The sequence below is a fragment of the Schistocerca nitens genome, chromosome 6 (genome assembly GCF_023898315.1).
Source record: "Schistocerca nitens isolate TAMUIC-IGC-003100 chromosome 6, iqSchNite1.1, whole genome shotgun sequence".
Classification (NCBI taxonomy): domain Eukaryota; kingdom Metazoa; phylum Arthropoda; class Insecta; order Orthoptera; family Acrididae; genus Schistocerca; species Schistocerca nitens.
Window position 1 is genome coordinate 340,882,676 of NC_064619.1, and position 24,060 is coordinate 340,906,735.

The 24,060-nt window shown below is 44.5% G+C and overlaps 1 protein-coding gene and 1 pseudogene across 2 annotated transcripts in view; both read right to left on the reverse strand.

Annotated features, from left to right (window-relative positions):
• LOC126262333 (adenylate kinase isoenzyme 1) overlaps positions 1–23,120 on the reverse strand; it is a 127,856-nt gene extending 104,736 nt beyond the window's left edge. The window contains exon 1 of one of the 2 annotated variants that reach the window (XM_049958891.1): positions 22,971–23,120. In XM_049958891.1, the coding sequence (XP_049814848.1) occupies positions 22,971–23,063 (93 nt within the window). In that variant the 5' untranslated portion in view covers positions 23,064–23,120. Of the gene's footprint in view, positions 1–22,914 lie in introns of both variants that reach the window. The other variant, XM_049958892.1, reaches the window with a different exon arrangement.
• Positions 21,069–21,186, reverse strand: LOC126263824 (5S ribosomal RNA; annotated as a pseudogene).
• Positions 23,121–24,060: the final 940 nt, after the last annotated feature.

Here is a 24,060-nt window from a genome sequence, read left to right on the forward strand (position 1 = left end):
AGAGTTTAGAATCCAACCCTGAAACGGTTTTTCCGAATACGGAACGGAAATGTTTGTTATTCGCGCTTGAACAACAAAATGCACCTGCCTGAAATCGGCCTTTCTCACGCACCAGTTTTTTTCTTTCGGAGGTCAAGTTATTGTACCGCTGCTTGGGAGGAAACACACAAATTCAAATGAAAGTTTGAACGCGTGTTTTTGGAAGTTAGCCCCCAAGCATTTGCATTCTGGTGCAAAGACTGTGGAGATTGCGACTTTCCCGGCAGAGAGCTGAACGAAGAGTATTCAGCAATTCTGAAGACCATGACAACGGTGGACATCACCCTGGGACTCTATTCGAGGCAGTTTGACAAGCATTCGGACGACCACCGGATTCAAGCGGCCGAAAACAGCCGTACGAGCGGCTCTGGAGCAGCGCAGGATGGCCCAGATCGAGCAGAACGCCCTCTGTGAGGAAGAGAAAGTACTAGTTTATGGACCCGGAATATCAGATTGAACGTACGTTGCATAATATTGCATTTATATGTAGTCAAAACTTCAAACGCGTTTTTCTCGAAATGACGTAACTTCAAATCTACTGAAACGATTGGCACGATTCTTTGTTTTTCCGACGAAGCTAACTAAATTGTCTAGGAGTTGTACCACTTTTATTCCCATCCGTCAACCATAAGTATGTTTACTTGGTCGACGAATTCGAAAAATCAATGGAAAAAACCCTATTTTTTCAAATGGCCGCCATTTTGTTTCCTATGGTACAAATAACTTAAGTGAGGTACAACTCCTAAAGAATCTTATATACTTCGCTAACGTCAGCTCAATTTTGATTTCAGACGAGCCGGCTGACCTGTGACATACCGCGCGTGGAGGTCTACATAGAAATTTTGTTTCGTTCCGACAGCACTTCCGCCTTTGCTCTTCCAAATTTCCGGTCGAAAAACAATCTAGTTTGTAGAGGAAATATCAATACACATTTTGACCAAATTTGAAATTGATATCTATAACACAACCCGAGAAAAAAATTCTCAAGCAACATGCTTTTTTCGGGCCAACGATAGTAAACCTCCCCTTAAGCCACGATGTGTGAGAGTGTAGTTCTGGCCGAAGGTAGTTCTGTAACTTTCTGTGGGTGTTTTTCGTACCGTGACCTAGGAGTCTCAATCAGGTTAGCGTTGACACATACCAGGATTTGTTTCAGAATTCTCGGGGACCAAAAATATACCCTTTCTCCTCCACCTTAATGCTGAGTATGCTGTAGACACTCCCTTCTCCCTAGATGCTTGGACGTGTACGCACCTAGTTTGATAAATACTCATACTGCCTCACCTCGATTGGCCTTCTAGATCACCCCATTTACACCACAGGAAACGTAGCAACCAACAGGGATTTTCCTGGGTGCATTATGCGACGCCACCTTCCACAATATGACGGTATGTAATACACCGAGGAATTTTTTTTGAGCGTGATCGTTTTGGTAGTCCGAGTGTTGGGGCGTTAGGAGGTATATGCTGCATGGGCGTACTGACTTCCAAATGTTTAACACGGTACACTCACCGGTAAATGTTACTGTCACACTGTACTCCTTCTCCATGTGCGTCTTTTCAGGGATACCTTCGGCCCTGACTTCATTTTCATGGATGACAGTGAGCGACTGCTACCAACTACACATGTGCTAGAGCTCCTGGAAAGAGGGGATATTCGGCGAATGGAGTTGTTTGCCCGTTACCCCGACATAAATCCCATCTATCACGTGTGGGATGCATTCGGGAGACGTATTGCTGCACGTTCTCTCGCATCAACGACGATCGAACAGTTGTCAACCGCGCTGGTGGAGGACGTAACGCCCTGCCACAAGATGTCCCGTGGGCAGTTCACGCCTTTTGTGATTACCAGGGGACCATCATGAACCCGGTGACTTCAGTATAATTGTCGGGCTTGAATAAAAGTGTCATTAATGTTCATCCCACCACGTAGTGACACAACTATGCGAAATTTATTTTCGTTCTTAAGATTTCCAGACCAGTGTACTTTCCATAGATACTCAAGGAGCAGCTGACAAACGTCGCCGCTTCCGAGACGCTCGTCCCCAATAGACGGTCCATAATAATCTGCCCTTTTTCAAGGTCGCTTACGTCAACGGATTTCCCCATTTGCGGCCCGTATCGTCGCCGGAATTTTTCCCCACGCCTCCCTTTCTTTGGCCCTTCGCGTGACCTGAACGTCACCAGTCAAACGGTGGGCAGTGGTCATAACGTTTTGGCTCATCACTGTATATTTCAGTGGCACAGATATTCAATCAAGTGTCCTCCGCCGCCGCGCGGTCTTAGGTGCCTTGTCACGTCGGGCATGTGTGTGTGTGTGTGTGTTGTCCTTAGTGTAAGTTAGGTTAAGTAGTGTGTAAGCTTAGGGACTGATGACCTCAGCAGTTTGGTCCCTTAAGACCTTACCACAAGTTTCCAAATTTTCCAAGTGTCCTTCAATAAGAAATATCATTGGTTTTTATATTCCGCGACGACTTGTTAATAAGTCAATTTGGCATTAAATGGGACAAATATGGGAAATTAGTCACCGCTAATAAAGGATATTTCTCATTACAACTTCGACGGCTCGGCAAATGGTAGTTATAACAAAAGCGGGGCAGAATTTTGTACCTGGATCATAGTGTGTCTAGGAACACATAATGTTTCGTAGTCGATGTTTCAGTCGAGTGACCTATTCTATAGCCACTTGAAACCTACCGCGCGCCAGAGATCGCCGTAAGCAGTTTCCGTCATTTTGCACTGTTTTTATTGTTGTGGACATGAAGTTGTTTTCTGTGCAGCGTTTGTAAACTTTACAAGTTCTACACGTTTAAGTGTAGTATAGTATATTAAACATATTTTGAGGATATTGTTAATTCTTCCGTCACAGAGTTTCATGTGCAGTAAAATGCTGCTGCTATTTAAAAATGTTTTAAACTTTTAACTGGGTTTTGATAATACTACCTCTTAAGTTCATTTCACATACTGATTATTACGTAAGACAAAGTATATTAAATACGGTATAGACAAGATTTTCTCGGCTGCAACACTTTCAAATTTGAATAGAAAATTTGTTCCTGTGTGCATGGCTGTCTTGTACCCTGGAACAGTTTTTCATATTTCGAAAAACTTTACATTTCCGGAGTAATTCCGCTAATGTCAGAAAACTACTGCAGCACATATGAAGTCAATGCTATCATTTCAAAATGGAATAAGAAGACATTTTCAAACTCAAGTCTGGGAGGTGTTTCGAGGTACAACACCTTCCCCTATTGGTCACAGTGGGACACACATACATACGTACAAATTCATCTTTGACTCTTCACTGACAACTCAAATGAAGACAATGGAAAATGTTTTTTCTTTTTTTTATAAGGACCTTCCAAAGAAAACAGAGAGACGTTCCTGTCCTACCCTCGAAACTGGGAGCTGAGTGTTGGACTTGTTTAGACTTTAAAAAAAATCCTGTTTTCAAGAGAGCAAAAAACAGTTTGTGAAAAAAGGACATGGCGGGGATATTACGATTTTACTAAGAATTATCACTAGCTTACCACAAGACAGAAGGTGCTTATAACATGTATATTACTAAGGGACTGTCCCGCAACCAAGAACTAGTTCCAAGTCGCATAGCTAACGGTTTCCAGGGGCAACGAAAATGAGATGTTCTGTAATTCGCGAATTTAAAAATTGAAAATGCTGTCATAATCTATTCATTACGAAGCATACACATATGTTAAAAGTTTAGCACAATAAGATGAATGTTATAGTTAGAAACTGTATGTCTGAATTGAGGCAGTGTAACTTTATTCAATTAGTATTTGAGAATGAGAGCATTTAGCGACTTTCAACAAACTCGACACATAATCTCAAACCTTTACGAAACTTCTTCTCGTTAACACTCCCAGCAAAATGATGAGAGGAAGAAATTTTAGAGCGTACTACATTTTCGTCATTCATTCTGTAAACCTTCAGCATCAGACATGATGCTTTAATTTATTACTTCTTTATTAACGACTCTATTCGCAGCACAGTATCCACATAACCATCGAATGTACTTGCAAAATTATATCGTTGTACGATACATAGATCAGGACATGTGACGTCTTGAACAATTAGATGTGAGAAAAACTAGCTTCTGCTTAAAATGGCACGCAGTGAAACTTGAGCATAAGTTACCGCGTTTAAATTGTGTACTTCTGTAGTACTAACTATTTGCTACACACTTTGCAGACAGTATCTATATATATCGATGGCGTACCTGCAAAATTATATAATTTTATGGCACATAGTTCTGATAGTGTGACGTCATAATCATTAATATGCGTGAAAAGCTACTTTTGCTGAAAATGGAGCGCAAATTACGCAAACTATATTCGTCCAGTGTTTCATAATGAGAGCATTTAACGACTTCCAACAAACTTTAAGCATAGTTTCAAACCTGTTCTAAGCATTTTCTAGGTTACATGCTTAACGACAAATACTTAACACATTAACTCATTAGTAAGGTAATCGGACATTTGAATCTGTTTTGAAAGTGGCAATTCGATTCTTTAAAGAATCGGAAGTTTACTGGTACTGTACTGAATGAAGAACTAAAACCCCAGCTTTATATCAGCAGAACATTCACCACACACAAATTGTAAATAGCTCGATGGAAATGTATGACGTTAAAAGTGGCGTGGCAGTACTGCGGACGCATTTCAAGAACTTCTTTTGAACCAGAGAAGTGGGCGGACAGAAGGAGCCCGCCGCGCCCTGCTCCTTTGGCTGCAGCCCGCTGTTTCTTGAGAAGGTCACTTCTGCAGACGCCCAGAGTCGAGTTCCCGGGCAAGAATCGATGCGCGACCTCTGACCTACAAATAAAGGTAGCCCCTTCCGGCAGCATTTGCTTCGCAGGCGGAAACAGTTACTTAAGAGTCGCCCTTTTAACGGCTCCTTTACTTAGTTGCCACGACACAATCAATGCACCCGCGTAGCAACACTGTTGTATGGTCAGAACCTGTGACAAGACAGTACTAGAAAGACTACAAAAATTCTGACGTTCTGTTTTATGTTGTCAGATACCTATTCCTAGAACTTCTGGAGCACAGTAATTTATCGACTAAACATCTTTCAATTCAGTCACAAAGTTTCTAATTTAAATAACAGAAGAATATACATGCTTTTAGTGGTTGTATAAATAAGGGGATGGGGGTTTTTTTGGCAGACGGCTGGTGTCCCAGACAGAAGCCCTGACCTATAAACGGATGATATTGATCCACATGGCCGCCGGCTGATGCAGTCGCGTCGATGCAGAGATGCGCTTAGCAACAGTCTCCCGAGCACTTCCACCTCTGTCCTGTTATCCAAAATGATATATCTGCCTTACGCTGAAAACACCAGTATGTAGGGTGTTTCCGTAACAGCGTGCAAAAAGTTAACAGGGGAATTTGAGGTAGGGAACGTGGAGTGGAGAAGCCAGCTTAATGAGACAATAGGAGTAAAATCACAGTACTGTGTATTCTCTTACTTACATTAGTTACAGTCAGCTGCAAATACCATCACTGATACAATGAACGTACCATGTGTACTGTGTCTTACACAATATGCTGAAACTGTCGGCTATCAACCTCAATGCAAACATGACATCGGTGAACAGGATTCTGACGCACCCTGACAAATATTCCTGGTGTGTTTCAAATCACATCGCATGCAGCTACAATTATTCTGCAAGTGATTCCGTTTCTGTATCCATTGGGGCCTCATACAAAAGTAAAAAAATAATCAAGGGGATTCAGGTCAGGTGACCTCTCAGTCCACGGAATAGGACCCTCTTCCAATCCAGCGACCAGGAAATACTTCTTAGTAATGAAGCTCGTCCTCCATGTTTCCTTGTAATAAATAAAGAATGTACATGTAAATAAACAGCAGACTACATGTAAATTTGTACGCATATTAGTTGTAAATGAGCTGGAAAACAGTAACGCTGGACAAAGCGGAGGACAAGTTTAGTTCCATATCCCCTTAAGCTGGCTTATCCGACCTCAGGTTCCCTACATAAAGTTGTTCAGTGGAGCGTTCTCTATGTCCTGTTACATTCTTGCACGCTCTTTCGGAAACACCCTGTATAGAGGTAGACACTAGCTAGTATCAACAGGGATGAAAGATACTACATATATTTTTATGGGGCCTTAAGTCCCATTACAACGATGTAAAAATGTGGCATGTGGATACATTTTTAATTTTGTTCGTAGTGTACATCGATCTAACATCAGTCGAGAAAAACGCTGCAGCAGTCACACTTTTTATTGAATATAAAATTTATTTTCTGCAACTAATTTTGTTCCTAAGCCCATATCCAGACCACTGCATACGCATCTTGCGAGAATTTTATATTTTTCTTCTGTAATATGGAAAAAGTGAAGTGCGTTGATGCTTGCAGAAGAAAATGTAAAATTTACACAGACGGGTCTGAAGGTCTACCTCTACATCTACATGGATACTCTGCAATTCACTCTTAAGTGCCTGGCAGAGGGCTCGTAGAACCATTTTCATACTACTTCTCTACCATTCCACTCTAGAATGGCGCGTGGGAAAAAGGAACACCTAAATCTTTCCGTTCGAGCTCTGATTTCTCTTATTTTATTATGATGATCATTTCTCCCTGCCGGCCGGAGTGGCCGAGCGGTTAAAGGCGCTACAGTCTGGAACCGCGCGACCGCTACGGTCGCAGGTTCGAATCCTGCCTCGAGCATGGATGTGTGTGATGTCCTTAGGTTAGTTAGGTTTAAGTAGTTCTAAGTTCTAGGGGACTGATGACCTCAGAAGTGTGCTCAGAGCCATTTGAACCATTTTTTCTCCCTACGTAGGTGGGTGTCAACAAAATATTTTCGCATTTGGAAGATAAAGTTGGCGATTGAAATTTCATAAATGTCGCCGCAAAGAAAACCGCCTTTGTTTCAGTGACTGCCACTCCAACTCGCGTATCATATCAGTGACACTGTCACTCCTACTCCGCGATAACACGAAACGAGCTGCCCTTCTTTGCACTTTTTCAATGTCCTCCGTCAATCCCATGTGGATGACTTTACACTTTTCTTTATTTAGTGCCAATTGCCACTTTTCGCACCATAGAGAAACTCTCTCTTGATCATTTTGTAATTGGAATTCATCGATTGATGATTTTACTAGACGGTAAATTACAGCTTCATCTGCAAACAATCTAAGAGGGCTGTTCAGATTATCACCTAGATCATTTATGTAAATCAGAAACAGCAGAGGGCCTATGACACTACCTTGCGGAACGCCAGGTATCACTTCTGTTCTACTCGATGATTTACCGTCTATCATTACAAACTGTGACCTCTCTGAGAGGAAATCACGAAGCCAGTGACATAACCGAGACGATACTCCATATGCACGCAATTTGATTAATAGTCGCTTGTGAGGAACGGTATGAAAAGCCTTCTGGAAATCTAGGAATATGGAATCGATCTGAGACCCCCTGTCGATAGCACTCGTTACTTCATGGGAATAAAGAACTAGCCGTGTTGAACAAGAACGATATTATCTGAATCCGTGTTGGTTATGTATCAATAAGTCATTTTCTTCAATGTGATTCATAATGTTAAAGTACAGTATATGCTCCAAAATCCTACTGCAAATTGAGGTCAGTGACATGGGTCTGTAATTCAATGGGTTACTCATATTTCCTTTCTTGAATACTGGTGTGACCTGTGCTACTTTCCTGTCTTTAGGAACAGACCTTTCGTCAAGTGAGCGGTTGTATATGATTGCTAAGATCTTAGGCCATTAAGGAAGGAAGGAAGGAAGATTAGGTTTAGCGTCCCGAGCTTACGCCAGCAGCCGCGCGGGATTAGCCGAGCGGTCGTAGGCGTTGCAGTCATGAACTGTGAGGCTGGTCGCGGCGGAGGTTCGAATCCTCCCACGGGCAAGGGTGTGTGTGTTTGTCCTTAGGATAATCTAGGTTAAATAGTGTGTAAGCTTAGTTTTTTTTTACGCCAGCAATTAGTTACAGTCAAATTGCACATCAACTAAAAGTATGCCCGGCAGGAACGCTCCTTTCCCCTCATCGGTATAAGGCTAAGTACTCAAATGGTTCAAATGGCTCTGAGCACTATGGGACTCAACTGCTGTGGTTATCAGTCCCCTAGAACTTAGAACTACTTAAACCTAACTAACCTAAGGACATCACACACATCCATGCCCGAGGCAGGATTCGAACCTGCGACCGTAGCGGTCTTGCGGTTCCAGACTGCAGCGCCTTACCCGCACGGCCACTTCGGCCGGCACTCTGCAACATATCTTTACGTATAGTGAGAAACTTAGTCGGGGTCAACGAGATATACAGACCCAGTGGTATATATCACAGCACATGACAGTACGTGTCTTAGAAGTTGCAGCTATCGTCTCCAGCAGGAGTGAGTTACAATTCGAAACAACATTAATCTTTCGTAGCTGCGTGTTTAAATAGATTCACCCCCTCGATAATATATGACGAAGATAAGAACCTTATTAGGCACCTTTTCACTGATATAACGATTTCCCGCCTGGCCCCGGACGTAGCCGAGCATTTGTGATATACGATTACATCGGGCAAGGCAACACTCGTTACAACACCCCCCCCCCCCCCCCCCCCCGTATTTTTCATGGGTTCCGCCTACGGATTATGACGCATCAGGAAATACTGCCCAAAATTATTGACCGTCTATGGTGCGCTTTGGTCTGCAGCGCCATCATTCCTTATTCTTCCTCTGTGGTGTTTGCTCCTTCTAAAAGAATATCTCTGATTGTCGTGAAAAGTAAACTCGTTGGTCACTGTACCGGAAATGCGAAGTTCGATTTGTTCCTAAGTTCCGGAAATTAACAACACTACAAGGAACTACATTAAGTTTCATTTACTTTCATTGTATATCGAGTGAGACTAAATACTATCGCGAAGGGAGGAAATACATATTCGCTGAATGCAATATTGGTTTCTTTTAATTGTGTGATTTACTTTAAATTGGAAATTGTTTTCTTTTGGTAAAGCACAGCTGCATCGGCAAACACATATGTTATTGGTAAAACTGAAGAATTATCAGAATGCGAGTATTCCACCAACAGATAGCAAATGCTGACATTATGCGGTGCGGAGCTTTTAATTTTTTTTTATTTCTGCTGCGTGGTAACTCCAATGTCGAGAGTGGTTAAGATATTTCGGGATCATCAAGCTTCAATCCCAGTCTGCCCCTACTCATGCTTTTAATACATACAGACTTAAACAACTTTTACGACGCCTATGGTCAAGATTCATTTCTTTTTCCGTTCCTGTCAAATGGAGCTTATGCTCAATATCTAATAATAGAGATAATACAGAATCATTCGAGACAAACAATGGCCCTTTCACTTGAGCGTAGCTTTTCCCCCTTACAGGTGATCTTGGAGCTGACGTTGTTAACACAGTCCGAACGTATTGAGATCATCCTGGTGTCAGGGGACAGAAACTGTTTGCGTAAGAGTTGAAAACTGGAAGTGTTTTGGCAAAAGCTCCAGCAAAGTCTGAAACGCAATACTTCGCGGCAAAATGCCGCACAGCAGCCTCTAGTCAATTTTTGCACCATATAGATAACTTTTCTAAGTCGTTTTACAATTTGGTTTGATCTTCTGTTGATTATACTAGACGATAAACGACAGCATCATCTGCAAACAATCTAAGACGGCTGCTCAGATTGCCTCCTAAATCGTTTAAGGTCTATAACACTACCTTGGCGAACGGCAGAGATCACATCTGTTTTACTGGATAACTTTCGGTCAATTACTACGAACTGTGACCTCTCTCACAGGAAATCACGAATCTGTCACATAACTGAGAGCATATTCCATAAGCACGCAATTTCACTACAAGTCCCTTGTGTAGTACAGCGTCAAAAGCCTCCTGGAAATCTAGAAACATGAAATAAATTTGAAATCCCTTGTCAATAGCGCTGAACACTTCATGTGAGTAAAGTGTTTCACAAGAATGATGTTTCCTAAATCCGTGTTGACTGTGTGTCAATAGACCGTTCTCTTCGAGGTAATTCATAATGTTCGAACACATTATATATTAAAAAATCCTTGTGTATATCGACATTAACGATATGAGCCTGTAATTTAGTGGGTTACTCCTACTACCATTCTTGAATATTAGTGTGATCTGTGCAATTTTCCGGTCTTTGGGTACTGATGTTTCGTCGGGCGAACGGTTGTGTATGATTGTTAAGTATGGAGCTATTGTATCAGCGTACTCTGAAAGGAACTTAACTGGTATACAGTCTGGACCGGAAGACGTGCTTTTATTAAGTGATTTAGCCACCGAGGATATCTGCTTCTACGTTATTCATGTTGGTAGCTGTTCTTGATTCGAATTCTGCAATATTTATTTTGTCTTCTTTGGTGAAGGCATTTCGGAATTATGTGTTCAGTAACTCTGCTTTGGCAGCACTGTCTTCAATAATATCTCCATTGCTACTTCTATTGCTATTGCCGCTAACCTACTTCATATGCGGCCACAGTCTCTTTGGGTTTTCTGCCAGGTTGCGAGACAATGTTGCGTTTTGGAAACTATTATAAGCATCTCACATTGAAGTCCGCGATAAATTTCGAGCTTCTGTAAAATATCGCCAATCTTGAAGATTTTGCGTACGTTTAAATTTGTCATATTTTTTTCGTTGTTTCTGCAGCAGTGTTCCGAACCTTTTTGTGAGAGTGATATTGGTTGCTGAGATCTGGAGTGAAGTTCCATAGGTGTTTAATTGAGTTAGTATCGGGACTTTGGGGCAGGCCAGTCCGTTTCAGGAATGTTGTTGTTCACAAACTATTGCCCTACAGATGCTGCTCTGTGACAGACTGCATGGTAAATGGAAATGAGCGTTTGGCGACATTGGCCGAGAGGTTCGCCTTGGTGCAGGTCTTATTACATTCGACGCCACATAGGGCGACCTGCGCGGCAGATGGGGATGATGATGAAGACAATACCCAGTCTCTGAGCGGAGAAAATCCCCGACCCAGCTGGGAATCGAACCCGGGTCCCTTAGGACGGCAGTCCGTCACGCTGACCATTCAGCTATCGGGGCGGACAGACTACATGGTCATGCTGGTAAAGTCATCGTCTCATAACTGTTCCTCTGCTGCACGATGTACACGAAGCTGTAAAATGCTTCTCCTTAAGTACAATAAGGGGACCGCACCCTGAACACGGACAACATCTTCAAATTGTAACAGCATATCCTGCGTACTTCAATGTGGGCATTACACGTGACGACAGGTAACGTGCTCCAGGCAGTCACCAAGCTCGGACCCTTCCATCGGATTGCCACAGCGCACGAGTGTAACATGATTCACCACTCCAAACCACTCATTTCCAGTCATCCACTGACCAATGACGTCCCTCTTTACACCACCTCCATCGTCGCTTAGTATTCCCTACAGAAAAGTGTGTGTGGCTTATGAAGAACTGCCTGAGTATTTTGCCTCATTGTTGTAATTCATTACGCACACTAATTGTGCTAGATGGACTGGTGGTGACACTTTGAAACTCACGAGTAGTTATTTCCGCTGTCTTCATGTGATTTTTTACAACCACTCTACGCAATGCTCGATGGTCCGTGTTCGTCAGTACAAGAAGTCTTCTTGTTCTTTGTTTATCTATGGCTGTTTCTTTGCGTTTCCACTTCACAATCACATCACCAGCAGTCGACATGAGCCACATTAGAAGGATTGAAGTGCTCCTCAGTGACTATTCCACGTTCGAAGTCACTAAGCTCTCCTGACTGCTGTTATTGCTTCTCTATTGACAACGCACGACACATCCGCCTCCTTTTATACTGGTATGTCATCCTCTCGTGACATCTAGTGTTGATTTCCGCTTTACACAGGGAAGTCCGGATACTTTCAATCAGACAATGTATATTAATGTGAAGGTTTCGCTAAGTTATTGTGGACAATAACCCGAATTTTACGCTACGCGGGGTAGCCGCGAGGTTCAAGGCGTCTTGAACGGTCCGCGCGGCTCCCCCCCCCCCACCCTCCCCACCCCACCCCCCCACCCCTCCGTCGGAGGTTCGAGTCCTCCCTCGGGCATGGGTGTGTTTGTCGTCTTTAGCGTAAGTTAGTTTAACTTAGATTACACATTGTGTAAGCTTAGGGACCGACGACCTTAGCAGTTTGGTCCCATACGACCTTACCACAGATTTCCAATTTTACGAAGTTCGAAACTAATTTTTAACGTATTCAGGGAGATTTTTTTTCTACTGTACAGATTCCAGGGACTGATCGTTGAGAGGATACGGCACAAAGGAGGTCTAATGAACTTATGTCCGGAAATGCATGGTTTCCGTGCTAAGGACCATTTATTCAATCCACATTGTTACAGAGACTGCGATCTAATACACGCTGCACCATGCAACCACAGTTACAGTTTGTGTTCAAAATAGTTTCCATGTACCCCAACACAGGGTAGCAACAATTGCCATGGAGAATGTCCGGATGGTCGTCTGCTTACAGTGTACTGGCGGACCAACTGCCTGGTACTGACACGGCCATCGCCTTCCTCAGTGCTAATCACATTTTCCTACGAGTCTGGTCTCCGAATATTTCGGGTACATCCATCATGATTTTCTGCTTCCTGAAATGACCCTGTCTCATACAAATGGAAAAACACTGTTGCAAACATTGACTGCTGTGGTTGTTGTCGGCGAAGATTGATCTCCTGATACAACGTTGCTTACCACCGCCTGCTGTCATTTGCCTTTCCGTAAGTAAACACCATGTCGGCAAGCTCTCGAATCGAATGGTTCAAATGGTTCAAATGGCTCTGAAGACTATGGGACTTAACATCTTAGGTCATCAGTCCCCTAGAATTTAGAACTACTTAAACCTAACTAACCTAAGCACATCACATACATCCATGCCCGAGGCAGGATTCGAACCTGCGACCGTAGCAGTCACGCGGTTCCGGACTGAAGCGCCTAGAACCGCACGGCCACCACGGCCGGCTCGAATCGAATACGGAACCACTGTGTAAACGCTGTACCTCATCCCTACAAGGTGAGTCAGCAAGAGAAATGAATCGGGCACAATATTATCAATTACTATGGCAGGAGAGGGCGCTAGGTCATGACGTATGAGGAACAGGAGGAAACCATACATACTGTAACTGTGGCTTCATAGTACAGCGCTTATTAGACCGCAGTCTCTGTAACAAAGTATGACTGGATAAATGATCTCTAGCAAGGAAACCATCCATTCCCGGACATATTTCATTAGACCTTTTTTGTCTCGTGTATCGGTGGAAGAAAATCATCCTGTGTAAGTGCTAAATTGTGATATATTTTTTTTTAAGAATTGCAGCATTGGGAAGAGCCCTCTAAGAAGTCTTCAAAGTCATAAATTATGTCTTAGTTGATGAAAAAGTAATAAGGTAGCGCATCTGCAATCCATAGTCCCGCTATCTGCAGTAGGGGTGCCAAAAACTTCTGCCATGCTGCACCATTTCGCACCGATAATTACACTCACTGTCACCAGAACATTTGGAGAACTTTGAATCAGTCGGTTGGGAAACACAAAGAGGTCTGTACATTCACCGGACTTAACAACTTGGACTTTTATCTGCGGGAAAAAACAAAGCATGAGGCCTGCAATGAAACACCCTCCACTCCCTTAAGACATGTAATGGCTTATAAAACGGGCCTGTAGTAACTGAAGATGGAATTCAGATTGCAGTATTGTCTGTTGACAATCGGATTATAGCAGGTATCAATAGTTAAGGTAAATATTTTGACGACTTTATTATAATCGCCATAATAAAGACACGAATCGTGCCTGACAATTGGTACAGCACAGCAGACGTTTGATAGACATTTTCTCTTGGCGGCGCGATGGTTGTTTGTATATTAATTTTAGATCAGTAGGATGCATGTAGTAGAAGTCCTCGTAGAATGTCGTTTCCATTTGTTACTGAAAAAATATATCGCAAAATAAAAAACACATCGGTTTCATGAATGAAATTTTCACTCTGCAGCGGAGTGTGCGCTGATATGAAACTTCCTGGCAGATTAAAACTGTGTGCCGGACCGAGAATCGAACTTGGGACCTTTGTCTTTCGCAGTCAAGTGGTCTACCAACTTAGCTATCCAACCACGACACACGCCCCCCTCCTCATAGCTTTACTTCCGCCAGTACCTCGTCCCCTACCTTCCAAACTTCACGGAAACTCTTCTGCTAAACTTGCAGAACTTGCACACTTGGAAGAAAGGATATTACGGAGACATTGCTTTGCCACAGCCTGGGTGTTGTTTGACTCTGCTTCGGTTTCATAACTCGGGGTAATTCTAAGTTCTAGGGGACTGATGACCATAGATGTTAAGTCCCATAGCGCTCAGAGCCATTATTTTTTTTTTTATTTCACAGGGCGGCTAACCCTCTGAGCAAACACGCTGACCTACCGTGCCGGCAACCAACTGACCTATCCAAGAACAACACACGCCCCCTCCTCACAGCTTCACTTCCGACAGTACCTCGTCCCCTAACTTCCAAACTTCACGGAAGCTCTTCTGCGAAACTTGCCGAACTACCACACCTCTTTCGTACCGCAGAAAAATACTGTTGTTATTCTTTGTATCTTGGCGGAAATATGCCTCTATATACACTGTTTAACAAAAAAAGTAGAGCAACCAGAAGACATGGTCGGATGTCGATGTAGCTTCGTACTAGTCCACACCAACAGCGAGTATGTAAATGATTATAGAGTTGCAGTTCTGTGACAGGTAGAACGGCTACCAGAGTGCAGTAGTGTTGTTCAAGTTTAGTGTTGTTACCAGGCCTCGTAGAATATATAGAGTCACATGTTGAGTGATCACTGTGAAAAATACGGAGCTGCCGCGTACTCCTGTGAGACAACACTATCAACACCTGACTGAGTTTGAAAGTGGCGTCAATGTGGGTATCCATTTAGAAGCTGGTCATATCGTACAGTACCCACATTTGAGGGGCATTTGGATGTTACAATGGTGCGATGTTGGACTGCATGGGAATGTGAGGGCAGGCATACTTGTTGTAAAGGTTCTGCTCGATCATGTGTGTTCACCCCAAGGGAGGATCGTCGTATTGTACTGCAATCCATTCACAACAGTGCCTGCCATCCGAGAACACGAAATCTACTATATCCCGCATCATTGGTCGACACTAGCAGAAGCCAGTCCCGTGCGTACTGTGCCGTCAACACCGCAATACAAACGGCTGCGTCTGGGGTGGTGCCTTGACCAGGAAGCATGGACTGTTGATGAATGACATCCCATTGCATTCAGCGATGAATCGCGGTTCTGCATACAACGGATGACCACCGTCAGTGAATATGACGATAACCTGGGAACAGGTCCCGTTCTTCCAATGTTTTCGCGAGGCACAGCGGTGTTATTTCTGGCGCTAGGGTGAGGAGAGCCATCGCCTGTGACTTTAGGTCAAGGCGGGTAGTGACTGAGGGAACTGTTACGGCACAGCGATGTAGACGGAGATCCTATGTCGTCACGTGTCACCTTTCCCGCGACCGTATCGTAGTGTCGTTTTTCAGCAGGACAAAGCTCGACCGCATATGTCACGTGTCTCTGTCAACTTGAGTTACTCCCGTGACCAGTGAGATTCCCAGATCTGTCCCAGACAAAACATGATTGGGACCAGCTGGAACATCAACACTGTGCCACTGTCAGTATCCAGGATATTAACGACCAGTTCTACATCTACATCTACATTTATACTCCGCAATCCACCCAACGGTGTGTGGCGGAGGGCACTTTACGTGCCACTGTCATTACCTCCCTTTCCTGTTCCAGTCGCGTATGGTTCGCGGGAAGAACGACTGTCTGAAAGCCTCCGTGCGCGCTGTAATCTCTCTAATTTTACAGTCGTGATCTCCTCGGGAGGTATAAGTAGGGGGAAGCAATATATTCGATACCTCATCCAGAAACGCACCCTCTCCAAACCTGGTGAGCAAGCTACACCGCGATGCAGAGCGCCTCTCTTGCAGAGTCTGCCACTTGAGTTTATTAAACATCTCCGTAACGCTATCACGGTTACCAAATAACCCTGTGACGAAACGCGCCGCTCTTCTTTGGATCTTCTCTATCTCCTCCGTCAACCCGATCTGGTACGGATCCCACACTGATGAGCAATACTCAAGTATAGGTCGAACGAGTGTTTTGTAAGCCACCTCCTTTGTTGATGGACTACATTTTCTAAGCACTCTCCCAATGAATCTCAACCTGGTACCCGCCTTACCAACAATTAATTTTATGTGATCATTCCACTTCAAATCGTTCCGCACGCATACTCCCAGATATTTTACAGAAGTAACTGCTACCAGTGTTTGTTCCGCTATCATATAATCGTACAATAAAGGATCCTTCTTTCTATGTATTCGCAATACATTACATATGTCTATGTTAAGGGACAGTTGCCACTCCCTGCACCAAGTGCCTATCCGCTGCAGATCTTCCTGCATTTCGCTACAATTTTCTAATGCTGCAACTCCTGTGTATACCACAGCATCATCCGCGAAAAGCCGTATGGAACTTCCGACACTATCTACTTGGTCATTTATATATATTGTGAAAAGCAATGATCCCATAACACTCCCCTGTGGCACGCCAGAGGTTACTTTAACGTCTGTAGACGTCTCTCCATTGATAACAACATGCTGTGTTCTGTTTGCTAAAAACTCTTCAATCCAGCCACACAGCTGGTCTGATATTCCGTAGGCTCTTACTTTGTTTATCAGGCGACAGTGCGGAACTGTATCGAACGCCTTCCGGAAGTCAAGAAAAATAGCATCTACCTGGGAGCCTGTATTTAATATTTTCTGGGTCTCATGAACAAATAAAGCGAGTTGGGTCTCACATGATCGCTGTTTCCGGAACCATGTTGATTCCTACATAGTAGATTCTGGGTTTCCAAAAACGACATGATACTCGAGCAAAAAACATGTTCTAAAATTCTACAACAGATCGACGTCAGAGATATAGGTCTATAGTTTTGCGCATCTGCTCGACGACCCTTCTTGAAGACTGGGACTACCTGTGCTCTTTTCCAATCATTTGGAACCTTCCGTTCCTCTAGAGACTTGCGGTACACGGCTGTTAGAAGGGGGGCAAGTTCTTTCGCGTACTCTGTGTAGAATCGAATTGGTATCCCGTCAGGTCCAGTGGACTTTCCTCTGTTGAGTGATTCCAGTTGCTTTCCTATTCCTTGGACACTTATTTCGATATCAGCCATTTTTTCGTTTGTGCGAGGATTTAGAGAAGGAACTGCAGTGCGGTCTTCCTCTGTGAAACAGCTTTGGAAAAAGGTGTTTAGTATTTCAGCTTTACGCGTGTCATCCTCTGTTTCAATGCCATCATCATCCTGGAGTATCTGGATATGCTGTTTCGAGCCACTTACTGATTTAACGTAAGACCAGAACTTCCTAGGATTTTCTGTCAAGTCGGTACATAGAATTTTACTTTCGAATTCACTGAACGCTTCACGCATAGCCCTCCTTACGCTAACTTTGGCATCGTTTAGCTTCTGTTTGTCTGAGAGGTTTTGGCTGCGTTTAAACTTGGAGTGAAGCTCTCTTTGCTTTCGCAGTAGTTTCCTAACTTTGTTGTTGTACCACGGTGGGTTTTTCCCGTCCCTCACAGTTTTACTCGGCACGTACCTGTCTAAAACGCATTTTACGATTGCCTTGAACTTTTTCCATAAACACTCAACATTGTGTGTCGGAACAGAAATTTTCGTTTTGATCTGTTAGGTAGTCTGAAATCTGCCTTCTATTACTCTTGCTAAACAGATAAACCTTCCTCCCTTTTTTTTATATTCCTATTAACTTCCATATTCAGGGATGCTGCAACGGCCTTATGATCACTGATTCCCTGTTCTGCACATACAGAGTCGAAAAGTTTGGGTCTGTTTGTTATCAGTAGGTCCAAGATGTTATCTCCACGAGTCAGTTCTCTGTTTAATTGCTCGAGATAATTTTCGGATAGTGCACTCAGTATAATGTCACTCGATGCTCTGTCCCTGCCACCCGTCCTAAACATCTGAGTGTCCCAGTCTATATCTGGTAAATTGAAATCTCCACCTAAGACTATAACATGCTGAGAAAATTTATGTGAAATGTATTCCAAATTTTCTCTCAGTTGTTCTGCCACTAATGCTGCTGAGTCGGGAGGTCGGTAAAAGGAGCCAATTATTAACTTAGCTCGGTTGTTGAGTGTAACCTCCACCCATAATATTTCACAGGAACTATCCACTTCTACTACACTACAGGATAAACTACTACTAACAGCGACAAACACGCCACCACCGGTTGCATGCAATCTATCCTTTCTAAACCCGTCTGTGCCTTTGTAAAAATTTCGGCTGAATTTATCTCTGGCTTCAGCCAACTTTCTGTACCTATAACGATTTCAGCTTCGGTGCTTTCTATCAGCGCTTGAAGTTCCGGTACTTTACCAACGCAGCTTCGACAGTTGACAATTACAATACCGATTGCTGCTTGGTCCCCGCATGTCCTGAGTTTGCCCCGCACCCGTTGAGGCTGTTGCCCTTTCTGTACTTGCCCAAGGCCATCTAACCTAAAAAATCGCCCAGCCCACGCCACACAACCCCTGCTACCCGTGTAGCCGCTTGTTGCGTGTAGTGGACTCCTGACCTATCCAGCGGAACCCGAAACCCCACCACCCTATGGTGCAAGTCGAGGAATCTGCAGCCCACATGGTCGCAGAACCGTCTCAGCCTCTGATTGAGACCCTGCACTCGGCTCTGTACCAAAGGTCCGCAGTCAGTCCTGTCGACGATGCTGCAGATGGTGAGCTCTGCTTTCATCCCGCTAGCGAGACTGGCAGTCTTCACCAAATCAGATAGCCGCCGGAAGCCAGAGAGGATTTCCTCCGATCCATAGCGACACACATCATTGGTGCCGACATGAGCGACCACCTGCAGATGGGTGCACCCTGTACCCTTCATGGCATCCGGAAGGACCCTTTCCACATCTGGAGTGACTCCCCCCGGTATGCACACGGAGTGCACATTGGTTTTCTTCCCCTCTCTTGCTGCCATTTCCCTAAGGGGCCCCATTACGCGCCTGACGTTGGAGCTCCCAACTACCAATAAGCCCACCCTCTGCGACCGCCCGGATCTTGCAGACTGAGGGGCAAGCTCTGGAACAGGACAAGCAGCCATGTCAGGCCGATGGTCAGTATCAGACTGAGACAGAGCCTGAAACCGGTTCGTCAGACAAACTGGAGAGGCCTTCCGTTCAGCCCTCCGGAATGTCTTTTGCTCCCTGCCACACCTTGAGGCGACCTCCCACTCTACCACAGGTGAGGGATCAGCCTCAATGCGGGCAGTATCCCGGGCAACCACAGTCGTAGTCCGATCGGGGGATGCGTGGGACGAGCTGGCCGTCCCCGACAAACCCCCATCCGGAGCCCCACAGTGATGCCCATTGGCAACAGCCTCAAGCTGTGTGACCGAAGCCAACACTGCCTGAAGCTGGGAGCGAAGGGGTGCCAACTCAGCCTGCAGACGAACACAGCAGTTGCAGTCCTTATCCATGTTAAAAACTGTTGTGCAAAGAACTTCTGAACTAATCTACAGAGGGCGCAAACAAATCGACACAAAATTTAAACGGTTATTAAAATACAAGATTGCCTAGTAAATGCAGTAATGCTGCTACTTGCGCACTGCTGACACACAGCTCGGCGGCGGAAGGAGACTACGCGATTTTACACTATTCAGGTACTAAAACGCGATGCTACAACTCTCAAATACTATAATACGCCCGAAATTTATGAATTAAACAATGCAAGTACCAAAAACACGCAAAGAAATTAAGAATTAAACTATGTAACAAATGAGTGAGCTAGGAGTATACGACTTGCTGCTGCAGCTGCTTATCCAACGGCGGCAGGGAGCACACAGTTACGACATTTGTGACCAGCTTGCCTCAGTAATAAGAGATGGGGCCCCTCCACGCCCGCACCAACGTGGTGACCAAACCAAAAGTTCTACTGTCACCTCCGTAAACATGTTAGTTATCTAGTAAGTGGATACAGGATGCTGGGCTGTGATGTTGTCCGTGCGTCTGGGTAGGACTACGCATTAACACTGTCCATCAGGTGATAGATAGTGGACGAAACGCGAGTGAGGGTAGCGATTTGAAGAGCAGAGGGAAAAAAGTGCCATGGCTCGTGCCGTGGGAAAAAAACCTTGCCTCAGTGAGGTTACAACGGGATTATGACATGCCTCCCAACCTGGATGCATCCAGAGCACAAACATGCAATGTCATAGCGATAAGTGCGCTTATTCTGTAAAGTTGTTTGCAAATTAGACTCGATCTTGTAAACACTGAAATAACATCACATATTCTCTTACAACCATAAAGTTTCATTTCGTTTGCTCCTCCCGTTCTATGTTCTTCACTTTTTTTGCCAGTCATTGTATTTACTCATTCTGGATGTATGTTGTGGCCTATCTTAGCCCAGCCTGTATAACAGAAGCGTCGCCAAGCAAACAGTACTACATGTAATTTGAAATGTAGCAGAAGAGAAGGTATCTGGAATATTCCGTTGTGCAGTGCAGGGAGGAGATGCATAGATGTGTAAACTATTAGATAAACATCTGCATCTGCGTCCTTACTCTTCAAGCCAGCATACGGTGCGTGGCTAAGGGCACCTTGAGCTACTACTACTCATTCCCTTTCCTGTACCACTCGAAAAGGGAGCGAGGAAAAAACGACAGCCTATAAGCATCGTACGAGCCCCTATTTCTCTTATACTCCCGATAAACTAAACTACTCCCGCACAGGACGTGAAGGCCCAACGGTACTGACCCGCCGCCGTGTCATCCTCAGCCCATGGGCGTCACTGGATGCGGGTATGGAGGGGCATGTGGTTAGCACACGCTCTCCCGGCCGTGTGCCAGTTTCCGAGTTCGGAGCCGCTGCTTCCCAGTCAAGTAGCTGCTCAGTTTGCCTCACAAGGGCTGAGTGCACCTCGCTGCCAACAGCGCTCGGCAGACCGGATGGTCATCCATCCAAGTGCTAGCCCAGCCCGACAGCGCTTAACTTCAGTGATCTGATGGGAACCGGTGTTACCACTGCGGCAAGGCCGTTGGCTATCTTCCCAAACCTTGTTATAAATGTTTGTGTGGTGACAGTAGGATCGTTCTAAAGTCTGTCGCAAATACCAGTTCTCTAAACTTCCCCAATAGTGAATTGTGAAAATAATGCTTTCTTCCCTCCAGTTATTTCCACTTGAGTTCAAGGAGCATTTCCTTAATATCGCGTATTGATTGAACCTACTGGCAACCAATGCCTATGAACTGCTTCGATGTCTTCCTGTAGTCCGACCTGGTGTGAGTCCCAAACACTAGAGCAGTACTCAAGAGTCGGCCACACCAGTGTTCTACACGGTGTTTCCTTTAAAGATGAGCAACACTTTTCTAGAATTCTAGCAACAAATCTAAGTCAACCATTCGTCTTCCCTAAAACGGACCTTAAATGCTCGTTCCATTTCCTGTCTGTCTGTAACTTTGTGCATTTGCGACCGTGTTAAGCAGAACACCACTAACATTGTTTGCGAACATTGCATCATAGTTTTTCCTACATATCAGCATTAACTAGCATTTTTCTTCTTTTAAAGCAATCTGCCATTGAACACATCAAACAGAAATTCCGTCCAAGTCATCCTGTAGCCCCTCTAGAGTCACGCACAGGCGACACTTTCCCGTGCACAATTGTGTCATCGGTAAACTGTCGCCTATCCGTCAGAGCATCTTCTGCGCTGTAAAGATAAACTAATTTTCTCTTCCGCCTCAAGACCTTCGCAGTCACTAGCTCAGAAGGCGAACAGTGTAGTCTTAAGACTAACACCGTTTGAAAAATAGAGATTTGTCGTAGCTTACATGTTCTCTTTGGAAAACTATAAATGCAGGAGCAAATAACTCACCTAGTTGACTTGTAAATGAAGCTGGTACGTCCAAATGTTCTCCTACTGCACTTAAAGTAAACGAAATACATCGAAGCATCTAAACGGTGTAAAATAGTGCTGACTTTAATAAACATTTACTTCAAATGTTATATGCTTTAAAATGAAAAGTGTGATTGAAGCTCTATGTAATCCAGTCAGCATCACAACTGTCATATTCCGCCTGATCAGAATTAAAACGCCGTCGCTAGGTCATTTTTGATATGACTCAGCTAAATTAATACCTGAAAGAAGTATCTAATTCTCATGTTATGAGGGAAGCTATTGTTTCCATTAACTATGCAGACATAAAATTTATTCAAAAGGGAGGATGCGCACTGAAAGCGCTTACGAAATCACAGTTCAGCGTAGGAGAGCGATCCTATTCTCCACGTTCGTGATTTAATAATTAGGTTTCTTCCAATGGTAATGTTCGATTTACAGTGAGCAAGAAGTAGCTTCGCCATAAGATTCACCAGAAACATTTAGTGATGGGCACAGTAGGTGTCATTATGACTCGATCTGAAATTGTATTAGAGTGTAAAGCACACAAAAATAATTAACAAAGATATTTCTTATGGGACTGTACTTACGAGCATAAGACGAACTGGCTCCAAGACGTCTGTACAGTAAAAAATATCTTAAAGTTGTTACGTATACGTTAAAAGAAAGTACAGAGCTTCAGCATTTAGTCAGGAACACTTTACAGTTCTATGAGTTTTTAGGCTTGTTATGAATCTAAATACTTCTACAAAATGGAATAGCAAATGAAGATAAGTATTACTAGTTATTGCTCTAACATTAACAACTTTTGTCGAGAGCAAGGAGTCTATTTCGGACAGAGTTACAGAAGAAGAGGTGCGAATGGCGGGTTTTACCAGGGAGAGGGCGAGCTCGGCTGCTGCGGCGACGCTGGCTACGGTAGGCGACAGACCTGCTGCCCGGTGCGGGGGTTAGGCGCGAAGAAGGGCGCCGGGCTGGATCCGAGCGCCAGCAGGGAGACGAGCAGCAGGGAGCGCGGACGCATGCGGCGCTGGGGGGCGCATCGCCAGCACTGTGCCAGCCTGTGTCTGACGCCGGACGCCGGCCGGTCGCGGCCAGCTGAGCGACGGGGTGCCGAGCGAGCGGCCCGCGCTCTGGCGGCGCCCGTGGAAACTGCTTGCGAGACTGAGGAGCGTGCTATGAGGGTACTCTAACGGCTAGGCGATCCGCGTCACCTATACTTCGTTCATCATAACAATCAACCACAGGTATGTTCAGGCTCTTACTGTTGGAAGTAGGTCCTATTTACGTATTAGACATCGTGTTACTCGTAAATGAAACTTAAGGTGTCCTAAAGTATTAACAGCCATTAACGGTTTTCTTAATCATAATTTATTCACGTAGTTTTTATTTGAACAATCTATGGAGTCGCAGTCTCTGTACTGTTGTATTCTGATTGTCGCGCTGTTGATACGTAGCGTAAAAATGGCTGACGCTGTTTCCTGCTTCGAAGTGAAACACAAGCGCGCAACATAGTTAAAAACTGGCGAGAAACAGACTGTTCTCGAAGTTTTTCACAATTTGACAGGGGGAAAAAGGCCTTTGAAGGTTTCCGAGGGCTTCATCTACTAAACTGAAGACGGTTTTGTAATCTGGCTGTATGGCTAAGTCGTTAACATTGTAGAATCGTAAGCTGGGGTAGTCCATAGATCGCCAGTTCAACTCTCGTTGTGTTTCCAGAATGAGATTTTCACTCTGTAGCGGAGTGTGCGCTGATATGAAACTTCCTGACAGATTAAAACTGTGTGCCGGACCGAGACTTGAACTCGGGACCTTTGCCTTTCGCGGGCAATTGCTCTACCACCTGTCCTCACAGCTTTACTTCCGCCAGTACCTCGTCTCCTACTTTCCAAACTTCACAGAAGCTCTTCTGCGAACCTTGCAGAACTAGCACTCCTGGAAGAAAGCAGGTAGACCACTTGCCCGCGAAAGGCAAAGGTCCCGAGTTCGAGTCTTGATCCGGCACACAGTTTTAATCTGCC